The following is a 27102-nucleotide window of genomic DNA, read 5'->3' as shown; positions in this document are numbered from 1 at the left end:
CACTTAAAGGTATATCAAGGGAATCGCAGAAGTTAATAAATAACCTAAAATACACTATTAGGAAGAGCTTTGATCAGATATTTGGATAAGTTAATAAATAACCTAAAATACACTGTTAGGGAGCCCTAACTTTGATCATATATCTAGATAAGTTAACCAAAAAACACACACAGAAGAAACTTTGGAATCAGAATATTTGAAGAGGAAACATTGGAATTAGAATATTTGAAGAGAAAAGCAGAAATGGAAGCCAATAAGTTAAAGTGACCTGCCAAGCCATAGAATCAAGCCAACTACAACAATAACTTCTGCCAAGCCATGGAAAGACATGCCAAGAATAACAGGAAACTGCCCAAATTAGGAAAAGCTTAAAATTTAACTAAGGAAGACCAAGAATTCCCGGAAGACTCCGACTGTACTCCTGCCTACCTATGAATATGCATGTAATAATGATGTAATCCTTTTTCAAAATTGTATAAAAACCTGCTTTTGCTGTACACAATTTGGAAATCCATTTAGTGATTTCTCCAACGCGTTGCCAATAAATACCTCCTGCCTATAGACCTCAAATCCAGTCTCTGGGCAGCTTATTCTCGCCTTTTGGGGCAAAATTCGGCATCAACGTTATATACTGAGTATGATGCCATCTGGTTAAAAATATCCCTTTGTCACTTGGGGACATCTGTCCCAGCTGTGTCTCTTCTCAATCTTTCATTCAGCCCCTATATCTTTACCAGCATGGCAGTACAAAAAGCAGCAAATGCCTTGGCTCTATGAAAGCCCTGCTCAGCAATAACAAAAACATCTCTGTGTTATCCACGCTGTGTTCAGCACAAATCACCGAATCACAGAATAAGCTGAGTTGGAAGGGACCCTCAAAGATCGAACTCACTACCCCCACAAGCCACTGTGAAAAGTAATTCCCCAAGGTAAACCAGCACAGCAAGTACCAAAGTGCATCAAAAGCCAGGTCTTTGAAAGGAAACGGCAGAAATCCCCACGCTCCTTCCCGCCGTAGCTGCAGGAAGCGGTTCAGCATTGAACGTCTTAGTTTTTTACTAATGACAAAGCTCCGGTTGTTTGCTCGGCCAAAGCGGAACGGCAGCAATGAGCAGCGAGGTCTGTGCGTGAAAGAAGGAGCGGAGGCGGCCCCTCGCAAGGTGGCTGCCGCGCCAGGGGAGCGCTCCATGCGGGCACGGCCGGCGGCACCGGGGCAGCGACGCCAGCAGCGGAGCCGCCGCACGTGAGACAGGTGCGAGCACCACTGCGCACGCGCCCCGGCCAGCCCGCGGTCTGGGGGGGACGGGACGGGGCGGGGCCGGCCACGCGAGCCGGCGCGAGGCTCGAGGCAGCGCTGAGCATGCGCGCGGGCTGCGCGCGCCGCACGGGGCAGCCATTGGCTCCCCGCCGGGTTTCGGCGGGCGGAAGCGGAAGCGCGTGTGCGCGCGCGCTCATTTCCGCCGGGCGGGCGCGCGGGTTGATTCGCTGCGCGCGGGGCTCGGACATGGCGGGTGAGTCCCGGCCCGGCGCTGGCGGGCTGTGGCAGCCTCGCCCTGAGGGCAGGGGGGCCCGGGGGTAGGGCCCTGACTGGGACGCGGGGCAGGGGAGCCTGAACTCGGGGCCGGCGGATGCGGGTGAAGACGGCGGGCGGACGGGGAGTAGGCTATGAGGGAAGGAAGCCTGGCTGCCTCTGCTGCCCGGCTCCCATGGCCCTGCTCCTGCGTGTCTCCGGTTTATGGCCCCACGGTCTGGTAGTGTTAAACCAGTGCGTGTCCGTGGCCACGAGTTTGCCGGCGGTGGGCAGCGAGTTAAAAACCCGAAAGTGTTCCTACTTAAAGTTTGCTGCCGGAAGTAAGGTGTAGAAGAACTTTCTTAGGGTAATTCTGAAATGAAGAGGGGCTATGTTTGTGAAGCATTTGGAACATACCTGAGGTGAAACGTATCTTTTGGCCTAGATTAGGCTTTGGAAGTCAGATGAAATACAGTTTATTTGCATTTTTCTTCTACATCCGTTCTGAAAGAGTAGTGCTGGCTAAATAATTGCTAGTGATGTACGTGCCACTGTAGTTCGTTAACAGCAGTTTATGAAAATGACTTAATGCAAACACATGAAATGTCCTGACACGTGATACTTATATGTTATACTGAATTCTCATTCAGTATACACATGTAAAATATATATTTAATTTGTAGTAACTTAGAATACTTAATGTTTTTATAGTAATGACTTAAATGCTCAGAAACTGAAAAGAGGTACTTGTATTTTTCTATTTCCAGAAGAGTGTGTGAGATAGATCTCTTTATCCTCTTATTTTTTTCAGGACTTACTGCTACAGAGAAGAAGCTGGCTGAATACAAGTGTAATACAAATGAGGCAATTCAGCTGAAGCTAGGTAATGGCACTTTTTAATATTGTACAAGTGATACCGAAGTATTCCAGTGTCTTCTTATGAAATATATACATGTATACCTCTGTGTCAGTTTCTCAGTTCTAGTCTGATTACTGATTTGATACTCATAGGTCAAGTAACGTGCACCTAAGTTGGGTATGGGATCCCTTTATCTCATTTGTATGCCACTCTCACACAGTTTCTTAACTAGAGTTGTCTGACTCTAGTGGAAAGGTGCACGAACAGCTAGCAGGGCTTCTGTGGATAAACAAATGAAAGGTGGTGACTTGGTCATGCTCTATTCTTATTATTTTCTCAGTTCGCTTTCCTGAGGATTTGGAGGATGAGAACACAACATTTAATCCAGAGTACAGCCATCAAGTGTTTGGAGATGAGTAAGTTAAAGTTTCCAGATTTAAACTAATAGGTCCCAAAGGGCAAATTTGTTTCTAAATCACTAAAAGGCAAAATTTTTTTGCTAATACTGATTGCAAGATAAGAAGTGCTGGCCTGGTGCTGCTGCTGCCTTTGCTGATAGAGGCCAGGGTGCCACTGGCCTTCATGGCCACCTGGGCACACAGTGACCTACTCATGTCCAGTCCCTTGTCAGCCAGCACCCCAGCTCCTTTTCCAGCTGCTCTTCCCCAAGTCTGTCACTTGTTGTGACCCAGTTCCAGCAGATCAGCACTCCTGCCCAGCCTGGTGTTGACTGCAATCTGACTTAGGGAGCATTCAGATCACTGGTAAAGAAATTAAATGGGACTGTCCCCAGGACTGAGCCCTGGGAGCACCACAGGAGAGCAGCTGTCTGGTGCATTTCTCTCCATTCCCCACCACTCCCTGGGCATGGCCATCCAGACAGTGAGGAGTACACCTGTTCAGGCTATAAGCAGCTGCTTTCTCCAGAAGAACGCTGGTATCCAACTATTTCCTAAAGTATAGGTAGAAAAGCATTGTTTCTTTTATTTTGAATATGCTGAATTAATTAGTGCTGAAGTGTCATTTGTTATTTTCAGTAGAGTATTTGCATTCAACAATCTGGCCACAGATTAAAAAAAAAAAACCACCACCAAAACCAAAACAATTAAACCAAAAAACCCAAACAAACCTACAGAGAATCCACCTGCATGTTTCTGTGGACTTCTTTAAGTAGTTGTGTTTCTTAATTTCAATTTCCTTTTGAAAGCATTCTAAGTACCCCAATTAGAATAAACTACCTATATTAAATGTAATAATTTAGTTACACTAATAGATGTCTACTGCAGCTATCATTGACAATAATTATAATTTTAGTAATCAGAGAACTCTCCAATCTGTTAGTTTAGCTAACAAGCAAATTCTTCTGTCACATACATTTCAAATTTTAAATTATGAATGTACTACCATAAAAGAAAAATCCCAGTGCAAAAAAAAATTTAGCTATGCTTTAATTTTAAAAAAATGGCCTGTTTCTTTGTGTACATTATTTTTTTCAGAAAATAAATTCTCTATTCTTCATAAGAGTATAGAGTTTGTGTTGAGGCAGCTTGTATTTTCAAACTGTAAAAAAAGCTTTTGTATTCTGTACTTCTTTTTGCATATACTAATTTCTGGTTACATTGGATAACTAAACAGAAACTGTCAACTGAAAACTCCACAAATTGCTATACTTGGTTATTTGTGCTTTGTACATTATAGATTGAAGTAGTTTACTCCAAAATATTATACTACACTGCAAAGTAATTTTTAACAAATGTTAGCAATCAATTAATGTAAATAACTGTTAATGAGTTAAAGCTGTTGAAAAAGCATAAACACATATGAGCTGTTTTCAGGTATTCTCTCCTGAGCTGTCACAGTAAGGATACAGACACTGCCTTACTGAGCTCAGAATATTTCCACTAGAGGAGTGAAATAATAGAAGCAGTGTAAAGTGTTATCTCTGTCCTATAGCACACATCCAGTTTGATTCCCTTTCCCCATTAGGAAGCTTACTTTACCTTACCAGGAAAGTCTATGTGAATGTCAGGTGAAATGAAGCCACTGTGGTGTGAATGTTTTGTTTTGTATCGAGTTCTGGTTGTTATTTTCTCCTTTCTCAGTGAAGTTGCTTTTGGCTACAAGGGACTCAAGATCCTCTTGTATTACATTGCTGGAAACCTGTCTACACTCTTCCGCATTGAATACACGTCAAGAGTAAATGAAAAGTTTGACTGTGTGGAGGTAAGTGCAGGTCTGATTCTGTCTTTAACATAATTGAGAAGGTTTACTTCAGTTCTAGGTTTAGTAATTTCCCACCTAGTCATGGATTAAATTAAAAGGAACAAAACAAAGCTTCTGTTTGCTAAGCTAATAAAAAGCTTTGAACTTCATTTCCCATTCCCTGACAACAGTACAATCAAAACTGTGTCTAACAGAACAGTCAGATGTGAGGTTCTGATGCTAAAGCCAGTTCCACAAAATAAACCTCAACTTGGCAAATCTGTATTTTCATATTAACTTTGAGCAGGAGGAGGACTAGTATTGGTGAGGCTAATGATGGAGAGAATCAGTGAGAAGGAAAAGGAGGTTTCTGTAAGAACTTCATGAGATAGTATGCTTGACTGTGTCTCTAAACATGGACAACAAGTAGGGCAGTAAAGAGATTATAAACTTCTGTATGCGTATCATGTATGCTTTACATCTTTCTTAAAGGAATGTGACAATACAGTTAAATTACCTGCAGGGTTTTTGTTTGGTTGTTTGTTCTTTTTCGTGCAGAGTTTTTGAGCATATAAAATACTTGTAGAATAACTTTTTTTTCCTCTCCTACTGTCTATATGTTCTCATATAAAATATTACTTCAGACTGCATTTAAATTACTACTTTCAAATTTGTGGGAGTTTATTTAAATAAATTCAAGGAAAGGCCTACTGTAAAAGGAGAAATACATTGGAATGACTTAATTAAAATAATTTTATAGATCTGCCCTTCCTTGTTTTGAAGGTGTATTAGAATATACTCAGTTCAACAGGCTAAGTTCCTGGACATGTCTGAAATACTTTGGAGGCTAGAGCAACATGTCTTAGGAGTGAAAGCTCATGCTCTTCAATCTTAAGGATTTTTTGGAAATAAGGAAAAAAAGGAAAGGCTGTTGGCTATGTAGTAAACATATTAAAATCCATTTTTTCAGTGATATAATTTCAAAATAGAACAGTAATCTGCACCGTAGCACCTTCTAACTTCATCTATTTTCTGTACAAATGGCAAACCCATTTTACTTCTCTGGAGGTCTAAACAAGGTCTGTCTTGCCTTATGCTCACTGCAATTTTTTGATTGATCAAAATGGTTGCTTTTTTCAAGGCCTGTTTCCTATACTGAATTATTCTTCCAATTCCTTTGGAGGACTGAGATGGGGACAAAAAAGGTCTTTTTGAGCAGCACTTGTGCTTGCTTTCCAGAGCATTTACATGCCTTGACTGAGGGGGAACAATGTGGTTGCTTACCCTGTGCTTCCCTTAGTTTTACTAGTACTGTCCAGTCAAATAAGCTGCTTATATTGCTATATCTAAACATATGTAGGAAAAAAATACATGGCTGTAGTCAATCTTCTTCTGCATTTGTATTTACCATCGGTTTATCCACCCAAAGATAATGCATTGCAGAGGTTAAAACATAAACTGTCATTACAGCAGAATGTTGATTTAAATGCATATTAATGTTTATGTTTCTAAGTTAACTATTTGCTGATCTCTCCTCCTGATGATAATTATAGTAAGATGCAGACCATGTGCCACACAGGACAGATAATCCTGTGCTGTGAATAGATGGTGTTTAGGAAAGGACAGCAGTTTCTGCCTTTACCATAACTGGTTCCAAGCACGTTGGTATTAATGTTCCACAAAGTTATTCACAGCTGAGGATTTTGCACCCAAATACCCATACAAGCTCATTCAGCAGCAGGTGGTTTTATTCTGTAATATTGAGTTTGGTTTCCTTATTGCTAAAGCAGCTGCTGCTATCCATGCTAGGGGCTGACAGAAATATTCATCCCAATACCACTGTTGGTTTTTTTTCTCCAAGATCTTTTTCAACATTCGACATACAGTCCTGAAATGTCAAAAGGCAGAAGTCCAGACATATTTATGCATCTTAACATGGTTTAGATCCATCTTTAAGGAAATTATATTATTGGGGAAGCCTCAGCAAAGTATGATCATGTTTTGAACAGAAGCTGGCACTTCATTTAGTGAAAGTAGACGAAATTTATCCCTTGAATGGCGTTAATTCTTTCAAATAACTGAAGAGAAACTGCTTTCTTCTAGTTTAAATATTTTCTTCTAGTGTAAATATTAATAGCAATGACCTCTGAATTGCTTGCTGCTTTGAGATTTGCAGCTGTTCCAGTATCTTCCTTTTTTCTGCGTTTTATGATGGGATAGGGGTAAAGTATTTCACTAAACTCTGTATCTTGCTTTGTGTCTAGTGTATGCATTTGCTTTATACAAAAGTTAATTAAAAAGTATTGTTTCAGTATTTGGTGCTTTTGTAACGTAATACTGCTGATCACTCCATTTCTCCCCTCTAAAGTATGTGCATACAATTTTTAGAGAAATTCAACTCTAAAATATGCTTCTATTGTTATTTTAAATTAAGTCACTTTGAAACAGCATCTATACGGTATGCAAATGTCATAGCTGCCTACTAGTACAGTACTAATTTCTAAATTAAAATTACCCAGAGTTAATGTGATGTACAAAGAGACATTACCCACTTAAACAGTCCTACTACAAAACAAGTGTAGTTACAAGCCCATACCACATTTTCTGTCGTCACCTTACATGATTCTGATTATGAAGGTACTCTTATTACAGACAGCACTTCCATGAACCATAAGCTTAACAGCTCTTGCCTGGCTTAATTCAGGTTTTTGCATGCTTCATTGTAAGTTGCTGTGCCTATGTTAAACATTGCTGTAGTAGTAACAAGGATTATTTTTCTGAGGAGAAATTTGTGTGCATCCATTCCAGTTTCTAAGATACAAATGTGTTGCTCTGATAAAAAAAAAAATTAATTTTTCACCAATATCAAAGAAATGCACAAGGGAAGGCAGTAAACACATTTTGGTAGCTCCTTGGATTATGGGCTCCTCAGAGAGAAGTGTTTGAAAAGGACCTACTAAGTAATGAATGTTTCCATTTAAAAGTACAAGTTTTAATGAAATAAAGTATTTTTTATGTGGTTGATCTATTGAGATTCCAGTATTCCATGTCTTATTAACTGAAAATTGCATGGCTTAAACTTCTGCCACTGCTCAAACTGAGGATTCTGGGATTTGCTCCATGAGAATGAGAGATCCTGTTAACCCTAAAAGTAATTGAAGACTGTATTTTCCTCTGTGTTCCTTTTCCAAGGGGAGAGAATTTTTAGGAGTCAATAGGTGAAAATATGTTGTAGTCATATAGAATTAAGAAGTATCATCTAGTGCTTTATTTGCTAAGCCTCTGGCATATTTTAATTCTTTCTGCTGTATTGAAAACAAGACTTCTCTGGTGGCAGCCAGTGATGGATGTGCTACCTTACACTTGTGCAGATCACAGTTTGGCTTCCTCTAATGAAGAAACATAGAAGTGTGAGGGGAAGCAAAAGTACTTAAACATTATGTGTATAGTACTTCCTGCTGTATATTCACCCTTTTTAGATGTTGTCTGCATTTCATCTAAGTTATTGTACTGTTGCTTGGAAATACTGTTTTAATTCTAGATTATTTTGCATGCTTACTCAGCTATAGAAAATGCAAACTGTTACAGATTCTTAGTTGTGATGTCTTCCAGCTCTGTCAGTAGAGCAGACGTAAGAGCTGTGTAAACAATGCATTTGCACAATTTAAAAAAAGGCATTTCTAAATTGTGTTCCATAGAAATGTTTTTTAATGTAATTCATTGATTCAGAAGAAGTGGCTGGTTTTGTGTAATCCCCCTTAAATCAGCAAGTGTAAAGAAAACGTATTTTAGCTAATATTGGTTTATGAAGAATAGTGAAGGCACCAACAAATTATCTTTGAGGATGAAATGAGTGTAAAGACTGTACACGTTTTTACTGAGTTCTTACACCAGGTACTGTAGAGTTGTATTTTAACTGCTTAATAGCTCTCTCCAAATATAAATATAAATGTTGGTAATACCAAACCATTAAGAATAAAACTTGTTTGTGCTGAGCTAAGTCTATCTTTCTCTACACTAAAAATGTAACTGAATGATAAAGTGCTATTCATTTGCAGGTGCATTGCTTCTGCTTAAGGGCCCATGGTTGAAAGGACAGGAATTAGTAGCATGTTGTATTAGCCTTTTGTAGTGTATTTTGTTCTAAGCATCTTAATTTCCCTGTTTTGAATGCTAAGTAGCAAGAGTCTTGGTTTTGAACTAATACCCATCATGCATGTAAACGGTGTGAAAGAGCTGCTTAGTAAGTTAACACAAAGTGTTCTTGTGTCCGCCCTTGTGGAAATAGATACAATACAAACATTACAGCTGAACTCACGGCAAACTCCATTAAGTAAAAACCTGGATTCATTGTCCAGAGGAAAGTTTGAATTGAATGTAAGCTCATTTTGTTGAATGTAATGTCAGGCTTTTAGGGGTTGTATTGAGGAGTATGGTTTTGTTAAGTTGAGACCAATTCATTAAGTTTTATTGCCTGGTGAGAAGCAGTAATACGTTATTGTGAAGCTTCATCAAATATTCATGGTTAAAAAGAAGTAGTAAATGTATTCAATCAAGTGGTCTTTTGGGGGTCTGAAAAGGATTATGAAGTCTGCTCAGCTGATAGTCTCTAACTTTGGCTATCTGAAAAGAGTAATCTCTGAATTAAATTTTGGTGTCAGAATATTTTGTCTTCCACAGTATGTTAGACTACAGGTCAGATTTGCTGACAGTATTCATAAGTTGTACTATTTTATGTCAAACTTTGTTTTCAAAACTTCCTTTTATTAGAATGCAGGATGTGGTTGTCTGAGTTTGTACTGTTTTGCAGCTGATTCTATAGACAGGCATTTCAAGCAGGGGGCCATAAGAATGCCAGAGTGTGCTAGCTGTCACTTCCCTATTTGGGAGCTACCGTTTTTGGTCTTTGTCCCTTTTTCTCTGCTTAGTTCTGCATCACCTAATACCTCTTGTAAGCTGCTTGTTTGGGAACCTGCATTCTGCAAGGCTGTGTAGCATAGCATAGTCTTGGGGAATTGCTGTCTAGAAAGTCTTGGCTTTTGAACATGCTGCACTTACAGAATAGCTACCAATGCTCTTAGTCAAGCTTAAACAAATATAACAATCTATAAGCATAAAAATGTTCATGAACTTAGGCTGTAACCAAGAGCTTTTTGATGCTTAAAAAGGCTGGATTGTGACATTTCTGATCTCATGAGTGTGGCTCCTTTACTTGCTGGAAGATCACTAATGAACAACAAGAATGCTTGCTTTTTCTTTTTTCTCTTTCCTTTTTGTTTTTTTAATTACTGGTAGATAATAGTGTGTCTCATATAGTCATTTCTTAAACACAACAGTGACACGAATGCTGTCTTTTTCTAATTTTCCACTGATCCTTCCCCTTTTTGTAATCTCCAGGCAGATGATGTGGAAAGTAAAATTAGAGAAATCATTCCACCTGGTTTTTGCACAAACACAGATGACTTTGTGTCTCTGCTGGAGAAGGAGGTCAACTTCAAGCCATTTGGAATGCTGTTACACACATATTCTATCCATAATGAGGAAGCTGGTGAAGATATAACATATCAGATATACAAGGTATGAAAAATTTAGTTAAATGTCTGCTTTTGAGCAACCAAATTCAATTTTATTTTGCAGAGATGCACCTTCTGTAGTGACTCAACTGTAGTGTATAAATACTAGAATTTTATCCGTTTGTGAATCATTAACATGCTTTTCTATATTAGAGAATTTAATTAGGTTTTGCATAGATTTTCCTCTTGCATCTGTGATAGGTTTCACCTGACTTCTCCTGGCTTTTTCCCTAGGCTGACATGACATGTCCAGGCTTTCGAGAATATCATGAAAGGCTTCAGACGTTCTTGATGTGGTTTATTGAAACTGCTAGCTTTATTGATGTAGATGATGAAAGATGGAACTACTTTCTAGTGTAAGTACAGTTCTAAAGCAACAGTGGACCTTATTACCTCCACAAAGCCTGCATTTTAATTGTGGCTGGCCAATTATTGGGGCAGTATAATGATATTTTTCCCAGGAAAGAAAAAACATTGTTTATGAGGCTTGAGTTTTCCTCCATTATGCTTTGGGAAAGCTTGAGAATAGAGCTGAATTAAATGCTGTTGTCCGTTAGAGCCCTGAATGTAGGCTTAAACAGTAAAATGAGCTTTGCCTGTGTTTTCTTTTACTTGCCACCTATTCATCTTTATAATAGGCAAGTGCACTGAAGTGCTGTAAAGAGGTCTGATTTATCCAAGTTGCTGCACACCAATTAAGTGAATTGTACATTCAGAACATAGCAGGTGTACCCATTGGGCCCTCACAGAGTAGCTTGCTGACACTGAAAATTCAGTTGGAGAATGGAAAAGAAAATGGACACTGCATGGGAGCGCAACTGTAATTGACCTGCTTGGCTTTCTGTTTTATCTGCAGATTTGAGAAGTATAATAAGGATGGAGCTACGCTCTTTGCGACCGTAGGCTACATGACAGTCTATAATTACTATGTGTACCCAGACAAAACCCGGCCACGTGTAAGGTAATTGGCGGTGTAACTCGTGCCTTGCCTTTTATTTCAGAAGAGGGAACTGCTGAAGTTCCCAATACTTGTTTATAATAGTGTTGATTTGTTTAAAAAAATCCCCATTATTAGCTGTCTATGCACTGATTTTTTTCATTGTTCCCTTCTTGAAGCGGAGGGAATCTCAAACAAGTTTTGAATACTTAACAAGTTTTAAGCTTCTGTTAAAAATCACATTTTAACATGAAGATTGCACATACCTTAATCTAAAATGAAATACCATTTTGTTTTTAAGACTTTGCATTATATTTTCAAATGCTTGCATTTGAACTGGAAATGCATTCCTTTGTCTGCAGCCAGATGCTGATCTTGCCGCCATTCCAAGGAGAAGGCCATGGTGCTCAGCTGCTTGAAACAGTTCACAGATACTATATGTCTTCTCCTACAGTACTCGATATAACAGGTTTGTGTTACATTTTTAATAAGGAACTTTACAGGTTGTTATCCCACAAGCTAACTTCTATCTTCATTTGTGTGAATTTAAGGCCTTTTGAAGATTTAGCTTCTGCTCAGTTCAGGATTAATAGTACCCTAGTTTACAGCAGTGTATATGGTGTAGCTTCTTAACTCAGAGAGCAGCACACCAGGAAAATTCAATCCCTAGTGTGAATGGATTACCAGCTAATTAACTATTTTATTGTGAGATACACAGCTGAGTTTGCCAAGAGATCAAGCTTTGTGAAATTCCTTGTTCAACTTACCCCTGTTAGCCAAAACTCAAATTTGAGGGGAGACACAACGCACCTAACTAAAATAGCATATTTAATATTAGTGTGCCTGCTGAAATTTCACAGACAGTAAGAGTTTATAGAGAACTTGTGGTCTAGGAGCACATATTGCTGGCTGAAGGTATCCATGATATTAGATGTGTGTGCACAAATACCTGAAAACACAAGATTGTGGAAATGGCAGATAAAGAGTCCATGTGCATAACAAAACTAACATTTAAAATTGCCACAGGCATGGCATCAGTCCTGTGATTTCAAGTCTAGTATAGGAAGAAATGCAGTTCAAACACATGTTTACCATTCAATTCTATATGTAGTCTCATCTTGGTTATAAATAACTCTCCATTCTAATTAAAACCCCATAGACCACTTGCTTTCATAATGCGTTGTTGCCAGATCATCGTAACAAAATAATCCACCTCAATTTCAATCCAGTTTGTGGGAACCTAAGAAAGTATAACTTAGTTCATGCAACATGAACTCATGTGCATCATGCATTTTTCCTTTTTATAGTACAAACCTTTATGTAGCTTTTATAATTGAGGATGAGCAAAGTCTTAACTTGCTACTGCATAAATCCTATGCCGTGTTCATGGCTCAGTGCCTTAAGTGCAGGGTTGTAGAAAACAGTAAAAGTGCACTAAAACGTTGGTCCATTTTTTTTGTGGAATGAGGCAGGAGAAGGCTTGCAATATTCTACATGGCACTCAAATTATGAAAGTTAAGACTCTTAGAGAAGTATTTATTGTCCTATTTGAGGGGGACATTAGACTTGGACTATCTAAATATGACCAGGATATTTAGTTACATAGCACTTAAAATTGTGAAATTAAGCCTTTAACTTTTCTGTAAAGAGGAAATTAAGATCTAATTAATTTATTTGAAAAAGCTGATGATTTACTAATTAAAATTACTACTTAGTTTCACATTTGCAGCAAATATTTTGTTCTGCTTATACCTTGTCATCCTGACACAAGCAAATTGTATGCTGCTAGTGCTTACTGGACAGAAACTGCCTCATTCTTCTTTTAACTACTCTGAGTGCAAAAGAATTAATCAATTTACTTTAGTGCACTTCTACAGTCTCTTTTGCAGAGTAAGTGCTATAAGGCTTGCCATACAAGATTAGGCCACTCATACACAATACATTTTGACCCAACCCAGAAAAATAAATTATTAGCTGTGCTGTGCCACATACACTATGTGGCAAAAGCTTCTATCCCAGTCCTTCTTGATAGCTTTGTTTTGCTTTTGATCATCCTAAAACTGCACGTTTTAACTATTTACAGTGTTAAAACTAAAGGAAAATGCAGCTGGGATGTTAGCAATAAACTCCACAATGTTAGCTCCCAGAAAAATGAGTGTTGAAGGGCAAGCATGGCCCTGCTACTTGTTTGTAGTGAGCTTGTCTGAAGCAAGGAAAAAAAATATATTCAAAATGTTGTACATATTTTTGTTTTGCATTAAATAGTTGCATATGTGCTCATGTTGATCTTAAATGTGGCTACTTCTCCATTTCAGTGGCTTTTTCTGTAGCAACAGTTTTGATAGCTATGCTCTCTTTTTAAGTAAAATTGAAGTAACTTGAAATCATGATCAGCTTTTACTTAGGTCCTTTCAGCCTTGTAATTTTGGAGAATCTTCTTTGACTTCTTGTACTTTTTCCTGCTAACAAAGACTAACTAACTCCTGCTCAATACATATCTTCAACTAGTTTACTTGTATACAATAGGGTATTTTCACTAATCTTTTCCCACATTTTCCATTTTGTTTGTCTTTTAGTAGTTCTACCACTGTCAAATATAGAATAGGTCAAAGATGCAAGAAAAAAAGTTTATAGGCTAGTCTTTTCCCAAGGAGTTAAATGGGTTTAAACAAGTCAATTTCACAATACATACGTACAATATGTACAGCACTGCATACACAAAATATTAGAAGTTTCCCATAATGTGACCTGTTTGATGTCTGTCAAACATCAAAACCTTTGATAACAGTTAAGCATAGTTGTTTATATACTGATGGATACTGCATTTGCTTTTTTTTCCATAGTTCTTTGTAATTACGTACCAGAGATAAGAAAACAAATAATGCTGATAAGCTTTTTTTATTCTTTCTAGCTGAAGATCCTTCTGAGAACTATGTGAAGCTTAGAGACTTTGTTCTTGTAAAGCTCTGTCAAGATCTGGTTTGCTTTTCCCCAGTAAAGTTAATGCAAGGTTTCAGTCAAGAAATGGTGACGGAAGCTCAACAAAAATTGAAAATAAATAAGGTATTAAATCAGTACAGTTGTAGTTGGACATATTCTTATCAAACTAGTACAATACCATTTAAACTTAGAGAGAGACATGGAATTTACAATCTTGCTTATTTTGACACTTGTTAAGGATGTATCAGGAGATATATGGCTCATGGTTTTAGATAATTGCCTTTTTTGCCTACAAATTCTATTGTAATAGAATTTGACATGGTTTTGATTTCTTTCAAGAGTGTGCAACTAAGAGTCACTTTGGGAATGCAGAATGCTAAAGTGGCAAACAACTTACTAATGCAACTCTAGACACTTGGAGAACTAAAGAGTTAAATTGAACAATTAAATTTGATGGTAATCTTGAGTTATTAAACTCATTTTTGAGTACGGTAGTGAAATGGCAAAGTTGCTTAATTAAAAATGTATTTGAGTGTGATGTACTAAAGACTTTAAACCTTGAGGGATGGCAGTGTAAAGCCATATTCAGATGTGTTCATGAAAATGGTATAGCTAATATAAGGAAACTACATCTGCAGCCTTCTGTATTTTAAATCTGAAGGAATAAATAAATTTCATTTGGTATTTTAACAGTATATAAACATGTGGTAGTGTAGCAAACAAACCACTTTATTTTTGTTGGGTTGTTCAGAAACAAATACTTGGTCTTAAATGCAAGTTAAGATTAATATAGTAGCAATGTAATTTTCTCCCCAGATGTTGTACTTTCTGATCCTGATAGCAAAAGCATTCAGTTTTTCCATTTACTAATTAATTTTCTTCCCCAATAAACAGAAAAGCTTAAATATTGTTGTTTCATTTTCATATTTATAACTTTCAGGGGGCCTTTAGAAGGGCAGTAGATATATGTGGATTGTTAAAATCAGCAAAGTGCATACTGCTTGGTATTGCTTTACATCACTCTAGTTCAGTCCTTGTTCTTAGAAGTGTGTTTGGACTCTGGCTTCTGGGCTTTCTGCTGTTCGCTTACAGCAAGTCCTTGAAGCACCTCTATGTGGTGCAACACTTGAGAGATCAGACACTGGGTGCATGGAAGAAAATTGTTTTCAAGTAAAAAGAAAAATGTTTATTCACTGAATTCACTAGATAGGATGGATTTATCCTTGCCCCTGTCTTCTAATAAGATAAAGAATTACTCTAATATTTCAGTATTTCTGCACTTGGAGTTCTGTTGAGTGACCTCTTTATTCAGATGTGGTTTTTATTCTCCTTTCTGTTCATTAGCAACACACAAGACGAGTTTATGAAATTCTCCGATTGCGTGCAACAAACATGGGTGATGCAGAACAGTCCAGAAGCTATCAGTTGGATGTTAAAAGAAGACTGATTGGGCCCTATAAGGTGTATATGACTTAAGTATCATTTAATATTTATTTCAAGACTAATTATACTTGATTTTACTTTAATTTCCATAAATGTAGTTGATGTCAATTATGTTGCCAATCAACTACTATTAGTTATGCAGTGTTCAGCTGACATATATACAGATGCAGAGGACATTTGTACGTAGCAGCACTGAAGATCCTGTGTTTGGTTCCTGATGTTTCCTGCCCAGTTCCAGCAGGAGGTTACTGTTAAGCCTATGCTATCTAGCTCCAAGTGGCATTATGCCCAGGTAGGTTTAACGGGGGGAAATGCTCAATTTCCTGAAGAGGTTAAAAACATACCTTAAGTAGACAAGCCACAAATTTGAAGAGAGGTAAAGTTTACACTGCAGACTAGGTATAGTTTAGATTCCTGTTCTAATTGTTTGCTAGGTCTCAAGAAAACAGCTTGCTAGAAGTAATTATGTCATATCAACATAGGACTAGCTCCATGCAGATGGAAAATAAAATAATACCAGCAGTAAAATTCAAGCAAGTACTAAACATGGTACCAAGTAATTTTCTTAATTCCTATTATATATGCATTCTGGATTTTCAAGGTGGTTGGTCTGTGTTGCATAAACTGAACCTTTGAGATATGGATTTAAAAAATTATATCTTAGTTGTGAAAGGCATCAGTGTTTAAATCAAGAGTCAAAAAGGCCACAAATAAATCTAGGTTTATTGCTGTTACTAGCATGTTAGCTACTGTTGTCAATTAAGTACTTGCCAAGCAAACCAAAATCCTGCTTATAAAGGTACACAGAGCACAAGCACTACCTTGATTAGCTTGAAAACCTTTCTAAAGCATCATTTACCCTGTCATACCAAATAGCAAAACTTTGCTTGTAGTCACATTGGGCTTACAGGGGCTACTAGTAGAAATGAGAGGCCAGGATTGAATTATTAAATATTTATCTGATCTAGTGATAACTTCATGTCATGCTGAGTGCCACAACCTTAATCAAAACACGCTCTCTTTCACGAGTGTCTTGTCTTGTTTGCTAAATTTCACTCAGTGTCCACTACAAATAGGTGATTTTTCAGCAACTTTTTTTCATGACTATTACATGGTTTCAATTCACTCACTCATCACTGAGGTTCTGTAGGCAAAATCCAAAATTTCATAAGCAGCTTCCATTCTAGTGCTTCTAGCAGGTGTTTCCACTTCAGTCTTTGCACACAATAAGTGCATGGATAATGAATGGATTTTGTGTCGCTAAATATGCAATATTGCTACTTCAGAACATTGCATTTTTAGTTTTTTGTTATTTCAGTGGGGATTCAAAAGAATCCTTAAAGCAACCAACTCCTTTTTTCCCAGATTTTAAATTTAATGTTCTGAAATAGTCATCTTGTTTATAGTAGTTCTACCTAGTAAATAGCTTACTCATACATTCATTTTAAACAATTTCCAATAAATTTAATCATACTGCCATTTCCAAAAAGTTTTCAGAAATTTAATGAAACTAACTTTTAGTATAGAGAGGGTAGTTTTGAGGGGGGAACCAAACTTTATAAACATATAATCAGGAATATTACTGCATACATTAATACTGGTGTCATTTTATTACATAAACTGTTTGATAGCTTCATTTGAACAGTGTTGTACAGATGTAGAATAATTCTAAGTTGATACTGCCTTAGTTTAATAACAGTGGTATTCCATCTTAGAATTATTTCTTGGCTAACACTAGCAGTGAAAAAAACTATATGCAGAAAGCTCAGGGGAAAAACATGTAATACATCTATTCCCCTGGAAGTCATTACATTAGCAAGGAGGTGGTTGCTAAACATACTGAGACCTTTCTGCATGTGGCATGACTAGCTTGGGATGACTGATGCAGCAGGGTGTGTTGCTCTCTGTATAAGTAGCACTAATACAGGAAAGAAAATATTTGGTATATTCGATAACAGGGCATCACTCCAATGTAGTTTAAAGGATGAGCAGCTTGTAAAATGTTGGTTTCACTGTGGCTTCTCCATTTCTGACAAACTGCATTTTATTAGTAGATTGTGCTGGTAGACATATCTCCTTGATCATGTCTTTGTTCTTCGTGTCATCCCTCTTGGAAGTAAATACCACTGCTGCACTGGGTTTTTAATTGTGATACTTTGTTTGCTATTTGAATATGCTTTTCTGCCAGCCCAACAACTTTATCCCAAAGAATCCTCTTGAAGCTGCCCAGGTAAAATGTTACTGATGGCAGTTTTCAAAACCTTGTGTACCTGGATATGCTTGTAGTATATTTGGAAGGGGGAAATGGATATTGAAACAACTGGTTATCTGAAACATGCAAAGAGAGTTTGCTTTTTAGCAGGAATCTGGAACTTAAAGATGGCATAATGGTACAGTATCAGATGTAGTGGGCATTTAAAAGCTGGCACCCTTTTTTTCAGAGCAAACGTTTAATCTAGATCTAAATAATCTAAACAGACACTCCTGTTAATTAAGCAGAGTTTGAATTAATTCTAGAATAAAGTTTTAGTTTCTCTACTAACAGAAGCTGGGCCAGAAGGTACTCATACACTATTTTTATTTCACTCATACGAATTTTCATTTGGGCAGCTCATCATATGTTTTGAGTATCTTACTCATTTTGACTACACAGAGCTAATGTGAATCAAAAATTTAAACATCTATGCTGCTTTTCACATCCTTTCAACAAGGAAAGGTTTCTTGATTATTGACCAGAAATGTGCTTGAACTCCTCATCAGTACTTAAGTACAGAACCTCCTTTTCTGAACTGAACTTTGCCTATCTGTGCAATCTTTGGGATACTGTAAAAGTTTTTCTGGTCTTACTCATTTACAGTTCACTGTAGTCTCCACTCCTCCCTCCTGACTCAGCATCAATCACAGAATGAAAACAAATACTCCTTTGAGAGATAAGCTTAAAATTAGAGCACAAAAGGGCTTTGATTTTGAGAGTATTAGAAATAGAATAATTTGGTGAAATTTTGTTGTTTTAATACATTGATTCCTTAGGTTTTGCAAAGATTTATTGGTAAGACACCAGGCATATGTAATACTTTTTTTAATGAAGTGTTGAATGATACTCTCTTTTACAAAGCTAGAGAAGACTGAAGAATGAAGAACTGAATAGTTCAGAAATAGGTATCATCTATATAAAAGTATATCTGGGTAAAGAAAATATAAAAGTATTTTGAGGTGTTTTTAAGAAACAGGTAAAAATCACATGTGACAGAGCAAGGACAACTTATCGTCCTGTACAAATATGTTTATGCTTATAAATGATCTTACTGCTTTTCAATGCTGTTATTGCTATCCCTGGTAACTGAATAATTTGTAAGATTTTGTGAAACTTTTTCTGTGTACTGGAGGCTTAAAATTAATTTCTGATAGTCAGTTATAGGGAAATTTTTTGGCTGAATAGTCACGTAATGGGACACCAGTTTAATTAATGTTAATGTAGGACTAAATATCCTGGTCAGATTTCTACAGTCAAGTTTTTTGTGCCATCCATCTTCAGTAGTAGGTGTACTGTTAGACCTAATCTGTTTGGTTTAGGAACAAAATCTGAAACCATTTCTCTCTTCACCGGCAATTGGCAATACAGAAACTATGAGCTTTTAACAGAACAAAGGTAGTACTAATCAAACATGGTTACTGCTTCTCTTGGGATTAGGGACATCTTAAAGAACTAGATACTGAAATAGAATAAATTTTGATGAAACACCATAATGAAATACCATATTCTTGATAATTACTGGCTGTGTTCAAACTACTGTTTGTTTGATTGCTTAGAAAAAACAGAGAGAACTTGCCAAGATGAGAAGGTGTCTAAGACCAGAGGAGATGACTAATCAGTTGAACCAAATAGACCTAAACTTGCAACGTGAGCAGTTAGAAGAGAGCTTCCAACAGCTTGTTTCAGATTACCGAAGAGTCCTAGAACGACTTGCACAAGCATGAGGATCCTACTTGTACAGGAAACTTGCAGATATCTATAGAGTGTTGTAAAACACATCCTTAATTGCCACTTAACTGCAAAAAAATCTCATGTGACGTTTTAATCACATTAAAGGTGACTTGTGTTCCTGTGCATTTTGAATATTTTCTATTTTTGTGTTGTAGATTTAAAAATGTTGTACTTTAGGTTTTGGGGCACTTCTTGATGAAATAAAAAATGTAGATTCTCAGATACAGTGTTACTTCAATTGTATGAATTTTCTTTTACCCTTTTGTTTTGATTAAGGCTTAATAGATACTTGAATAGCATCTAAGCCATCTTCCATTTCTCCTAACTTGATTCTCCTGGGGCTGTTCTCCATGGATCCTGTTGTACAGGGTAGGGCCTGTGCAGGTTTAATGTCATGAACAGGTGACAGGGTTGATTCTGCGGGCTCTCGGGTGTTTCCTGTGTACAGGCTCTTTACCCTTTGCTAAAAGTGGATCCTGCTGCTGAAAGCAAACAGACCCATTCTGTTTAAGCCTCTAAAGTGCCTCAAACACATTCTTCTTCAAACCCCCAAGTTTTCAGGTTTTTGATTTTCAGGAAGAAACCTCACAGCTGGGGAACCAGCCAAGACTTTGTGAGAACTCCAAAAACACTTCTACTAGTGAAAGAAACATAAATTTGTGGGAAGCAACTGCCTTTATATAGTTCCTTGATTCTGTTCTGCTGTCCATTACTTCTCAGACCGGAGGTTAGTTCAAAAATATCCCGTCTGTCCTCCCTCAAAGGAATTAATTTTTATCTTTTCTGGTAGTTCAGGCTTTAGAGGATTTAATCTGAATAAGGATCATTGAAATTTATGAACCATGTTTGATGGTCCTAATGGGATTCAGGTCTAGCTTTCAAAACTGGAGCTAGTAGGTTGACAGTTCTCCAGTACCTGATGTGATGTGGAGGAAGTAAAATAATTCTTAAATGGTTTTTTTGTATTTTATATTAAATTTTTTTTAGAAATTTTCATTCTAGATTAGGGTATTTTGGTTGTATGATATGTCTTTCATCTACTGTAGTATCCAACTGTTAATCAATAGTAACAATCATTAAAAGACATTTCCTGGTACTAATAGTAAGGCTGAGGTTAGGTTGGGGAACTTGGAGTTAGGTTTTTTTCTGTGGATGGTTTTGGGTTTTTTTTATAGAATATGTTCAGAACTTGGGGATAAGTCAGAAGTGGGAAAGCTGAACCGAAGAATTGTGCTTAAATTTGGTTCCTGTGTAGAGGTCCAGGATACTTCTGGAGCAGCCTGCACTAACACTCCCTGAGCTTAAGCCATTGAAGAAACTGTAGGACTGACAAGAAGAAGCACTGCCTAATGGGCTGTTTGCCCACTTAAAAATACTGAGCCAAAAAGCACAAAATGCTTTCCTTAATCACAGTTTCCTTTTGCTATTCACAAATAGCAAAACTTCTCTCACATAGTGACATGGGCAGATTCATTTTTTCAACACAGATTTTTTTTTCATTTTACATTGACATTGAAAGAATTTGAAATAGTGCTTCCAGTTCCTTTAGTGATTTCTCATTCCAGTATGGTCTTGGGAACACTCCAAGATGTTGGGAGTGAACTGCAAAACTTCCTGGTGTCAAAAATAGGAATAAACTGCTTTCTGGAGGCCTGGAAACTGAATCCTTCCATCCTGCAGCAGATTACAGCTTCTGCAGCTCTGCTGCCACGAAAGACCTTGTCAGTGCACCCTAATCCATTACAGTAAATTAAGCCAATTATCTGGAGTAATCTTCATCAGCAAATTAAACTAGCCCTGCTGACTTTGCCTGAAGTGGTCTTAACTGTCTGGACTATCCTTTCCCTTGGCAAAGAGAAGGAGGCAATAATCTTGTTGGACAGCTAGAAAACTACAACAGCTCTTCTGACACTGCTGGGGGGCACGTGCCAGTTTCCTTCAGTAGGCTTGTGGGGTGCAGCTGTTTGAGTAACATTTCAGAGACTATGCATTCTTGGTATGATTAACTAAGTACCCACATTTCAGGATGCTGCTGGACAAAGTCCTAGCTTGCCAGTCTGGATATTTTGTTCATGATTTTCAGCAGAATCACTTCACCTACAAGTGACCTGCAGGATGCTTGTCTCAGAAGCAGCAATTCCAGCTGTTCAGCGAGTCACATTGTGAAATTAAAAAGTGTAATACTATTTATAAAAGTTTAGTAAGTTTTGTGTAATGTTTGTATTTCTGTGTTAACATAACTGAGAACAAGGACCTCCTACTATATTTAAACAAATACTTTGAGGTGTAGAACACAACTAGTGTGGTTTGACTTCTGCATGCTGAGAAGACCGGTGAGCTACTAACAGCTGTCTGAATGGAATTGCAAGTAGGTACTGGAGGGGCTCAATTGTGGATTTGTGAGCTGACAAATTAACACTGAGGCTTGGTAGCAGCTCTTTCACTCTAGGCTGGGGGCATGAGAATTGGATAGCTGAAGTTGAATGCTATTGGAGCCCTCTCCTATTCTGGGCACAATATGATGCTAAAGTAATCCTAGATTAAAAATAGTTTTGTTCAAATACTTAATCTATTATTCTAGGTTTCTTTCCCTCTTTTCAGTTATTACTAGCTAACAGAAACTTAAAGCAAACACTAATAATAGTTTTATTAATAATAGGTTTATGTGACTTTTTTTCTGCATTTTGATAAAATCCAGATTCTTTGGTCACTTCACTCAAATTTCAAGTGAAACTTTACACAACATACTGGTAAAGCACTTTGGAGATTTTTTGTACATTTGAATTTTCAGAATGTTCATAAGATCTCTGAGTATATTTATAAAGTTTTTCTTTGTAGATGCTTCTGGCATCAGGATACTGGTATGCCCTTCCATCACTTAAAAATCCAGCCATGACAACAGTGAATCTACTTCAAAAAAATTCAGTAAAATAGTGAATTTAGTTCAATTGACAGACACAAGTTTTCTTCCAATGTGAAGGTATTGTCAGCAGAGATAATACAAGATTTTGTCCTAAGAGGTAAATAAAGCTCTGAAAAGTGTTTTATGTTCAGAAACCTGGGTCAAACTGTTCCCTTTCAGGTATTTTGAAACATAAAAGTTACCTACTGCAGATACTAGGAAACAACTTGTTGTTCAACAACTAATAATCTCAAGAAATACAACAGAATACCTATAGCTGCAGAACTGAGAAAGCAAACTACCAAGATCTGCAGGATTTGAAGGACACTAACTGCTGCAGTTGGAGGAATAAAGATCTGTGTGTTGCTGAAGGAGTGTCTTGGGCAGCAAATGTCTTTGCCTCCTATGAACCAGCACACAAAGCTGCTATGTGGCAGTTTAGGCAATTCAAGACTGACCTATTGTCTCTCTCTGCAATAGCAGCAGGAGGGTAAGCAGCCCATAATGTCTGTATGAAGGATTTGTGTGTGCTTATATAGATTTTTTTCAATTCCTTTTTTTTGTCTCTCACTGAGACTTTGTTGTTCTTTATGCTTCTCCTTTATCATATTTTATGGCTGTCAGACAGTAGAAAGCTAGAAAATCTTATGTTGCATATTTTGCCATTTTGCCTTTCCTCACAGTGTCAGTTCTGACCTGCTTTCTTGAGTGTCAAACTGTTGGAACTAGAAATACCTGTTACATTGGTAAGCCTATCATATAAAACCTTGGAGTTTCAGTTTTCAAATTTAAAATTATTCTGTAATGCTACTGCTTTGTGAAACGTTGCTTGCTAGGATAATTTGGACTTGAAGTTGAAAAAAAGACAGCATAATAAATATTAACATCTGTATCTCATAAGCAAGTATGTGTTGCAGATATTTCCATTTTCTGGAAAAAAAAACCAGCCTAAAGTCATCAAAATATTTTTCCCCAAGCTGTCATTCATGATTTTCAATAATTTCAGCTGGTTTACACTGCTAGCTCTTTTCTCCAATGATCAGAAAGATTTCACTCTAACCCTGGGTTCTTTCTATTAAAACATTCCATTTACAAAAGGCAGTTAACCACACCAGTGACAATATATGAAATTGCGAGGCTAAAAATTTAGTGCAGCCAGTAAAAATGGAAGGCTATTACACAAAGCAGTACAAATAGATGCAAGCTTGGCTCAGGTAGGGCATGCTATCTACTACCATCATAGTGGCTTATAACTGGTGGGAAAATTGTAGGAATGAGTTTGCCTCCCTATCACTCATCTTCTTTACAATGTAAAAAGAAAAGTAATACAGCTACGAGTTTCTACTCATAGCTACTCATTCAAATACATGCTTACCAGGTTCTTTGCTCCTTGCACTAAAGCCTTCAGTGATACACATTGCAAGAAACAAGATTACACACTGTAGCTGAGCTTCTTTTACATGATATGTAAAAGAATGGTACAAGATAGGTACAAAGGATCATTAATCTAACAGTTTTCATACTTCCATGTTCAAAATATGTTTAATTCTCCAGACCAGAGTCAGAGAGAAAAGGTTGGAAAAAATGTCCTACACTGACTCTTCAAAGCTCATTTCAGATATAAATTCCCACCCAAACTGGAGGAATCTCAGGTAATGACACCATGAAGACAAAGTCTTGGGAAGAAGATTCAGAATTCCGTCTTTGCCTGTACAAAAAAAATCTATATAGCAGGAGCAGTACTGTGCACTGTTTTTTTTCTGAGAGTAGCACTAGCTTCTTTCTTCAGTAAATAAAGAACATGTAATGCTGCAAACATTCCTCACACAGGAGGTGTGTGCTCCATTTGTGGTTGTTGCACAGTTTGAGCTGAAGAGATAAAACATAAAGAAAATACAGATCAATGGGAAGAGGTTGACATCCCTTTTTTGTTTCTAAATGGTAGGGCAATAAGGGAGATATTCCAGGTTCAATACCTGGTTTTTTTAGATGCTTTCCTTTTTTCTAGTTAGGCTTTTCTCTGAGCTATTATGGGGTGTTCATGTTTTAAAACTTCAGTTTCATAGAAAATAGTAAATCTTTGCCTAGAATGAATTTAATATGATGGGGATCTGTAAATAGGTTATTTTTCTTTCCTTCAAGGTGTAATGTAAATTTTATTTAGTGTAGCTTTACCTGGTTATATATATTTTGTATCACTAATGTGGGAGATTTCTGGGTTTTTGCAAGTTCAGGGCTCCAAACTCTCTCACCCTGGATCAGATGAACATCAGTGCTGAAAAAAAGAACACCTATTTGTGATTAGAGCAGGACCCAAACGGCACCAGTCTCACCAGCAAAAGCTGCTGTGGAACGAAATAATCTTTTAAGACAATCTTAGATAGGAAAGTCTAAGCCTAACCTCAGCTTCTATACTTAAACTAGAAGCATGTTTCTATATTGCTCTATAAAAGATTTTGTGTGTGCCTAAGATACAACTCTGTTGTCTTACAGGCTGTTACAGACTGCTTTGAAACAGGCATGCAAAAACCTAGCTTTATGTCTTTTTTTGCACACTTTTACTTATTTTAATATCAGCCTGCCCAATTTTGGGGGGAAATAAAGTTGAGATGCTACATTTATTGCTTGGTGACTTTCACAGCACAGAACCAATGGAAGTGAGTTGGGATGTGAAACATTCTTCAAGGAGAGTCTTTCATACATATGTGTTGAATAAACCCTGAGCTGAAAAGTAATTTCTCCAAACCTGACACTCAGGCCATCTTGAGACATCTTAAATATTTCAGGGGGATTTGTCAATTGTAACCAAAAGACAATTATACACATGAAGAAGAAAGTGATGTATTTGCTTTTGGTGACAACTTGAATGCAGTGGAGTGTGATTTTTTTCCAGGTTTGCTGTGTTAGGATCAGGTATGTCTCTCTTTTCAGAGATATTCACCCCCATTTTACTGCTATAAAGGTCCTAAAAACAGTATCTGTTGTTTGTATTTCCTAGCAAAAGGAGAAAACCTGCATCTAAGCATAAATTAGAGACTACTGACTGTTGTTAGGCTGAAGATACATCCAGAGACTGCAAAAATTACACAGTTTGCTTGAAATGTAATTGATCGTAATTTGATTGATCCCCTCTTATTTTCTGGCATGCAAAAATAATTGGTCCAATCTAACCACTAGTCAGTACCTACAAGTATTTGTGAAGTAGCCTGACACTTAAGGACAAGGTAATTACAAAGGTGGTAGCAGCATAACTAGAATTGCCTCCATTTTCTTATGCCATCAACCAATTTTCAGGCTGTTACAATAAAGGAATTTAGGGCTTACAGATGCAGAAAAAAAGCCAAGCATTCATTTCATTTTCTCTAACAGCGGCCTCGTTCCACTGAGTAGGAAATACTTGCTGACTCAAATAAGAAAGGTGAGACTAGGCTACCTTAGAGCTCTGTTTTTCTCCTTTAGTGACAGTTGAGGAAAACGTGGCTAGTTACTCATCATACATGGATACTTTCATGTGAAGTGTGCTGTTCTCTTTAAGCACACACAAGGACACCCCCTCAAGAGTATATATTGTTTATATATATACTATAATTATATATAGTAATAATAAGTAAGCAATTATATATAGTTGCTTAGGCTAAGCAGCAGAATTTGTGATTGCTTTACACTTGACATTGATATTACAGAACTAGTGGTTGAGTGTCTGGATTCCTAAAGCCTTGCCAATTACAAAAGAGGATAAAATGATGCTCCTGAAAGACCATACTACATGGTAGAATTAGGAGCAAAGTGAAGACGTGCACATTTGGGCCCTGCAAATGAAATGTGTGCAGAACTCTCACCAGTGAGCAGTGGGTAATGGTGCTCACAAGGTGTAACTGATCAGTTAGCAATGCTTTCTCTATATTTATTTCTATAGCTTTATTTCTGTGAAAATCTTATCATTCTCCCCTCAATGAATAATGATGACAAAACATGTCAGTTCATGCAGAATGTGGCTATAAGAAGTGGAATATTTTATTTTTTGGAGGCAGTGTAAGGTATTGTATTGATCTTTAAACTACAGTATAGTCTGGATATAAGCTATAGGATAGGCCGCCTACCATGTTGTGGCAGCTGATTAAGAGATGCACTTTTACTAGCAAAGTTTAAGAGGATCACAGCTTGCTTTTTTTTTTTTTTCCTTAATCAGATCATGCTTGGCATTTGCTCCTTAAAATCAGAAATGCTTGAAGTATAACTTTTAAGTTCATACTTTTTGGGGGCTTTTTCTAAAGCACATATAGGTAAATATGCTCAGCATTCCCATCCGCCTTGGGCTTTGACTCTATTCTTAACTAAATCATAAAAGTTGTACATGGGAAGCTAAAAACTACTAATGGCTGCACCAGGATGTAAATAAATCTGGAGCTAAACAGCCTGAGTTCTCATTTGACAATTTACTTACTTATCCCACAATTTACCACTGTGTGTGTAAATGAATGTATGTAAGGACACAAAGATCATTACATGCGTGTGAGGATGTAAGAAAGGATTACTTAGATTATTTCCATATTTTGGAATGCATCCAGGTGAGTTTTGAATGTCTCCAGAGAAGAAGACTCCAGCCCTTCCCTGGGCAGCCTGCTCCAGTGCTCTGCCGCCCTCAACAAAAAGCTCTTCCTCCTGCTGAGATGAAACTTGTGTTTTGTTACGGTCACTGCTCCTCATCCTGTCACTTGGCACCACAGGAAAAGGTCTGGCACCATCCTCCT

The 27102-nt window shown here is 37.4% G+C and overlaps 1 protein-coding gene across 1 annotated transcript; it reads left to right on the top strand.

The window, feature by feature from the left end:
- Window positions 1–1447: 1447 nt before the first annotated feature.
- HAT1 (histone acetyltransferase 1) lies at window positions 1448–19669 on the top strand. The gene is made up of 11 exons (XM_066554000.1): window positions 1448–1511; window positions 2322–2393; window positions 2710–2785; window positions 4472–4592; window positions 9969–10148; window positions 10379–10500; window positions 11001–11105; window positions 11444–11550; window positions 13993–14144; window positions 15366–15482; window positions 19275–19669. Exons 1-11 carry the CDS (start codon window positions 1505–1507, stop codon window positions 19440–19442), a joined length of 1227 nt encoding a protein of 408 aa, XP_066410097.1. The 5' UTR covers window positions 1448–1504; the 3' UTR covers window positions 19443–19669.
- Window positions 19670–27102: the final 7433 nt, after the last annotated feature.

Source organism: Molothrus aeneus, chromosome 7, assembly GCF_037042795.1.
Source record: "Molothrus aeneus isolate 106 chromosome 7, BPBGC_Maene_1.0, whole genome shotgun sequence".
NCBI classification, from domain to species: Eukaryota; Metazoa; Chordata; class Aves; order Passeriformes; family Icteridae; genus Molothrus; species Molothrus aeneus.
This window is presented reverse-complemented; position numbering and strand designations above follow the sequence as displayed.

Bases quoted from the DNA above. Each gene is read 5' to 3' on its own strand.
- HAT1 (XM_066554000.1), top strand. The intron at 11,106-11,443 runs GTAATTGGCGGT...CTTTGTCTGCAG, and splicing joins AAAACCCGGCCACGTGTAAG to CCAGATGCTGATCTTGCCGC. The intron at 15,483-19,274 runs GTGTATATGACT...TTGATTGCTTAG, and splicing joins GACTGATTGGGCCCTATAAG to AAAAAACAGAGAGAACTTGC.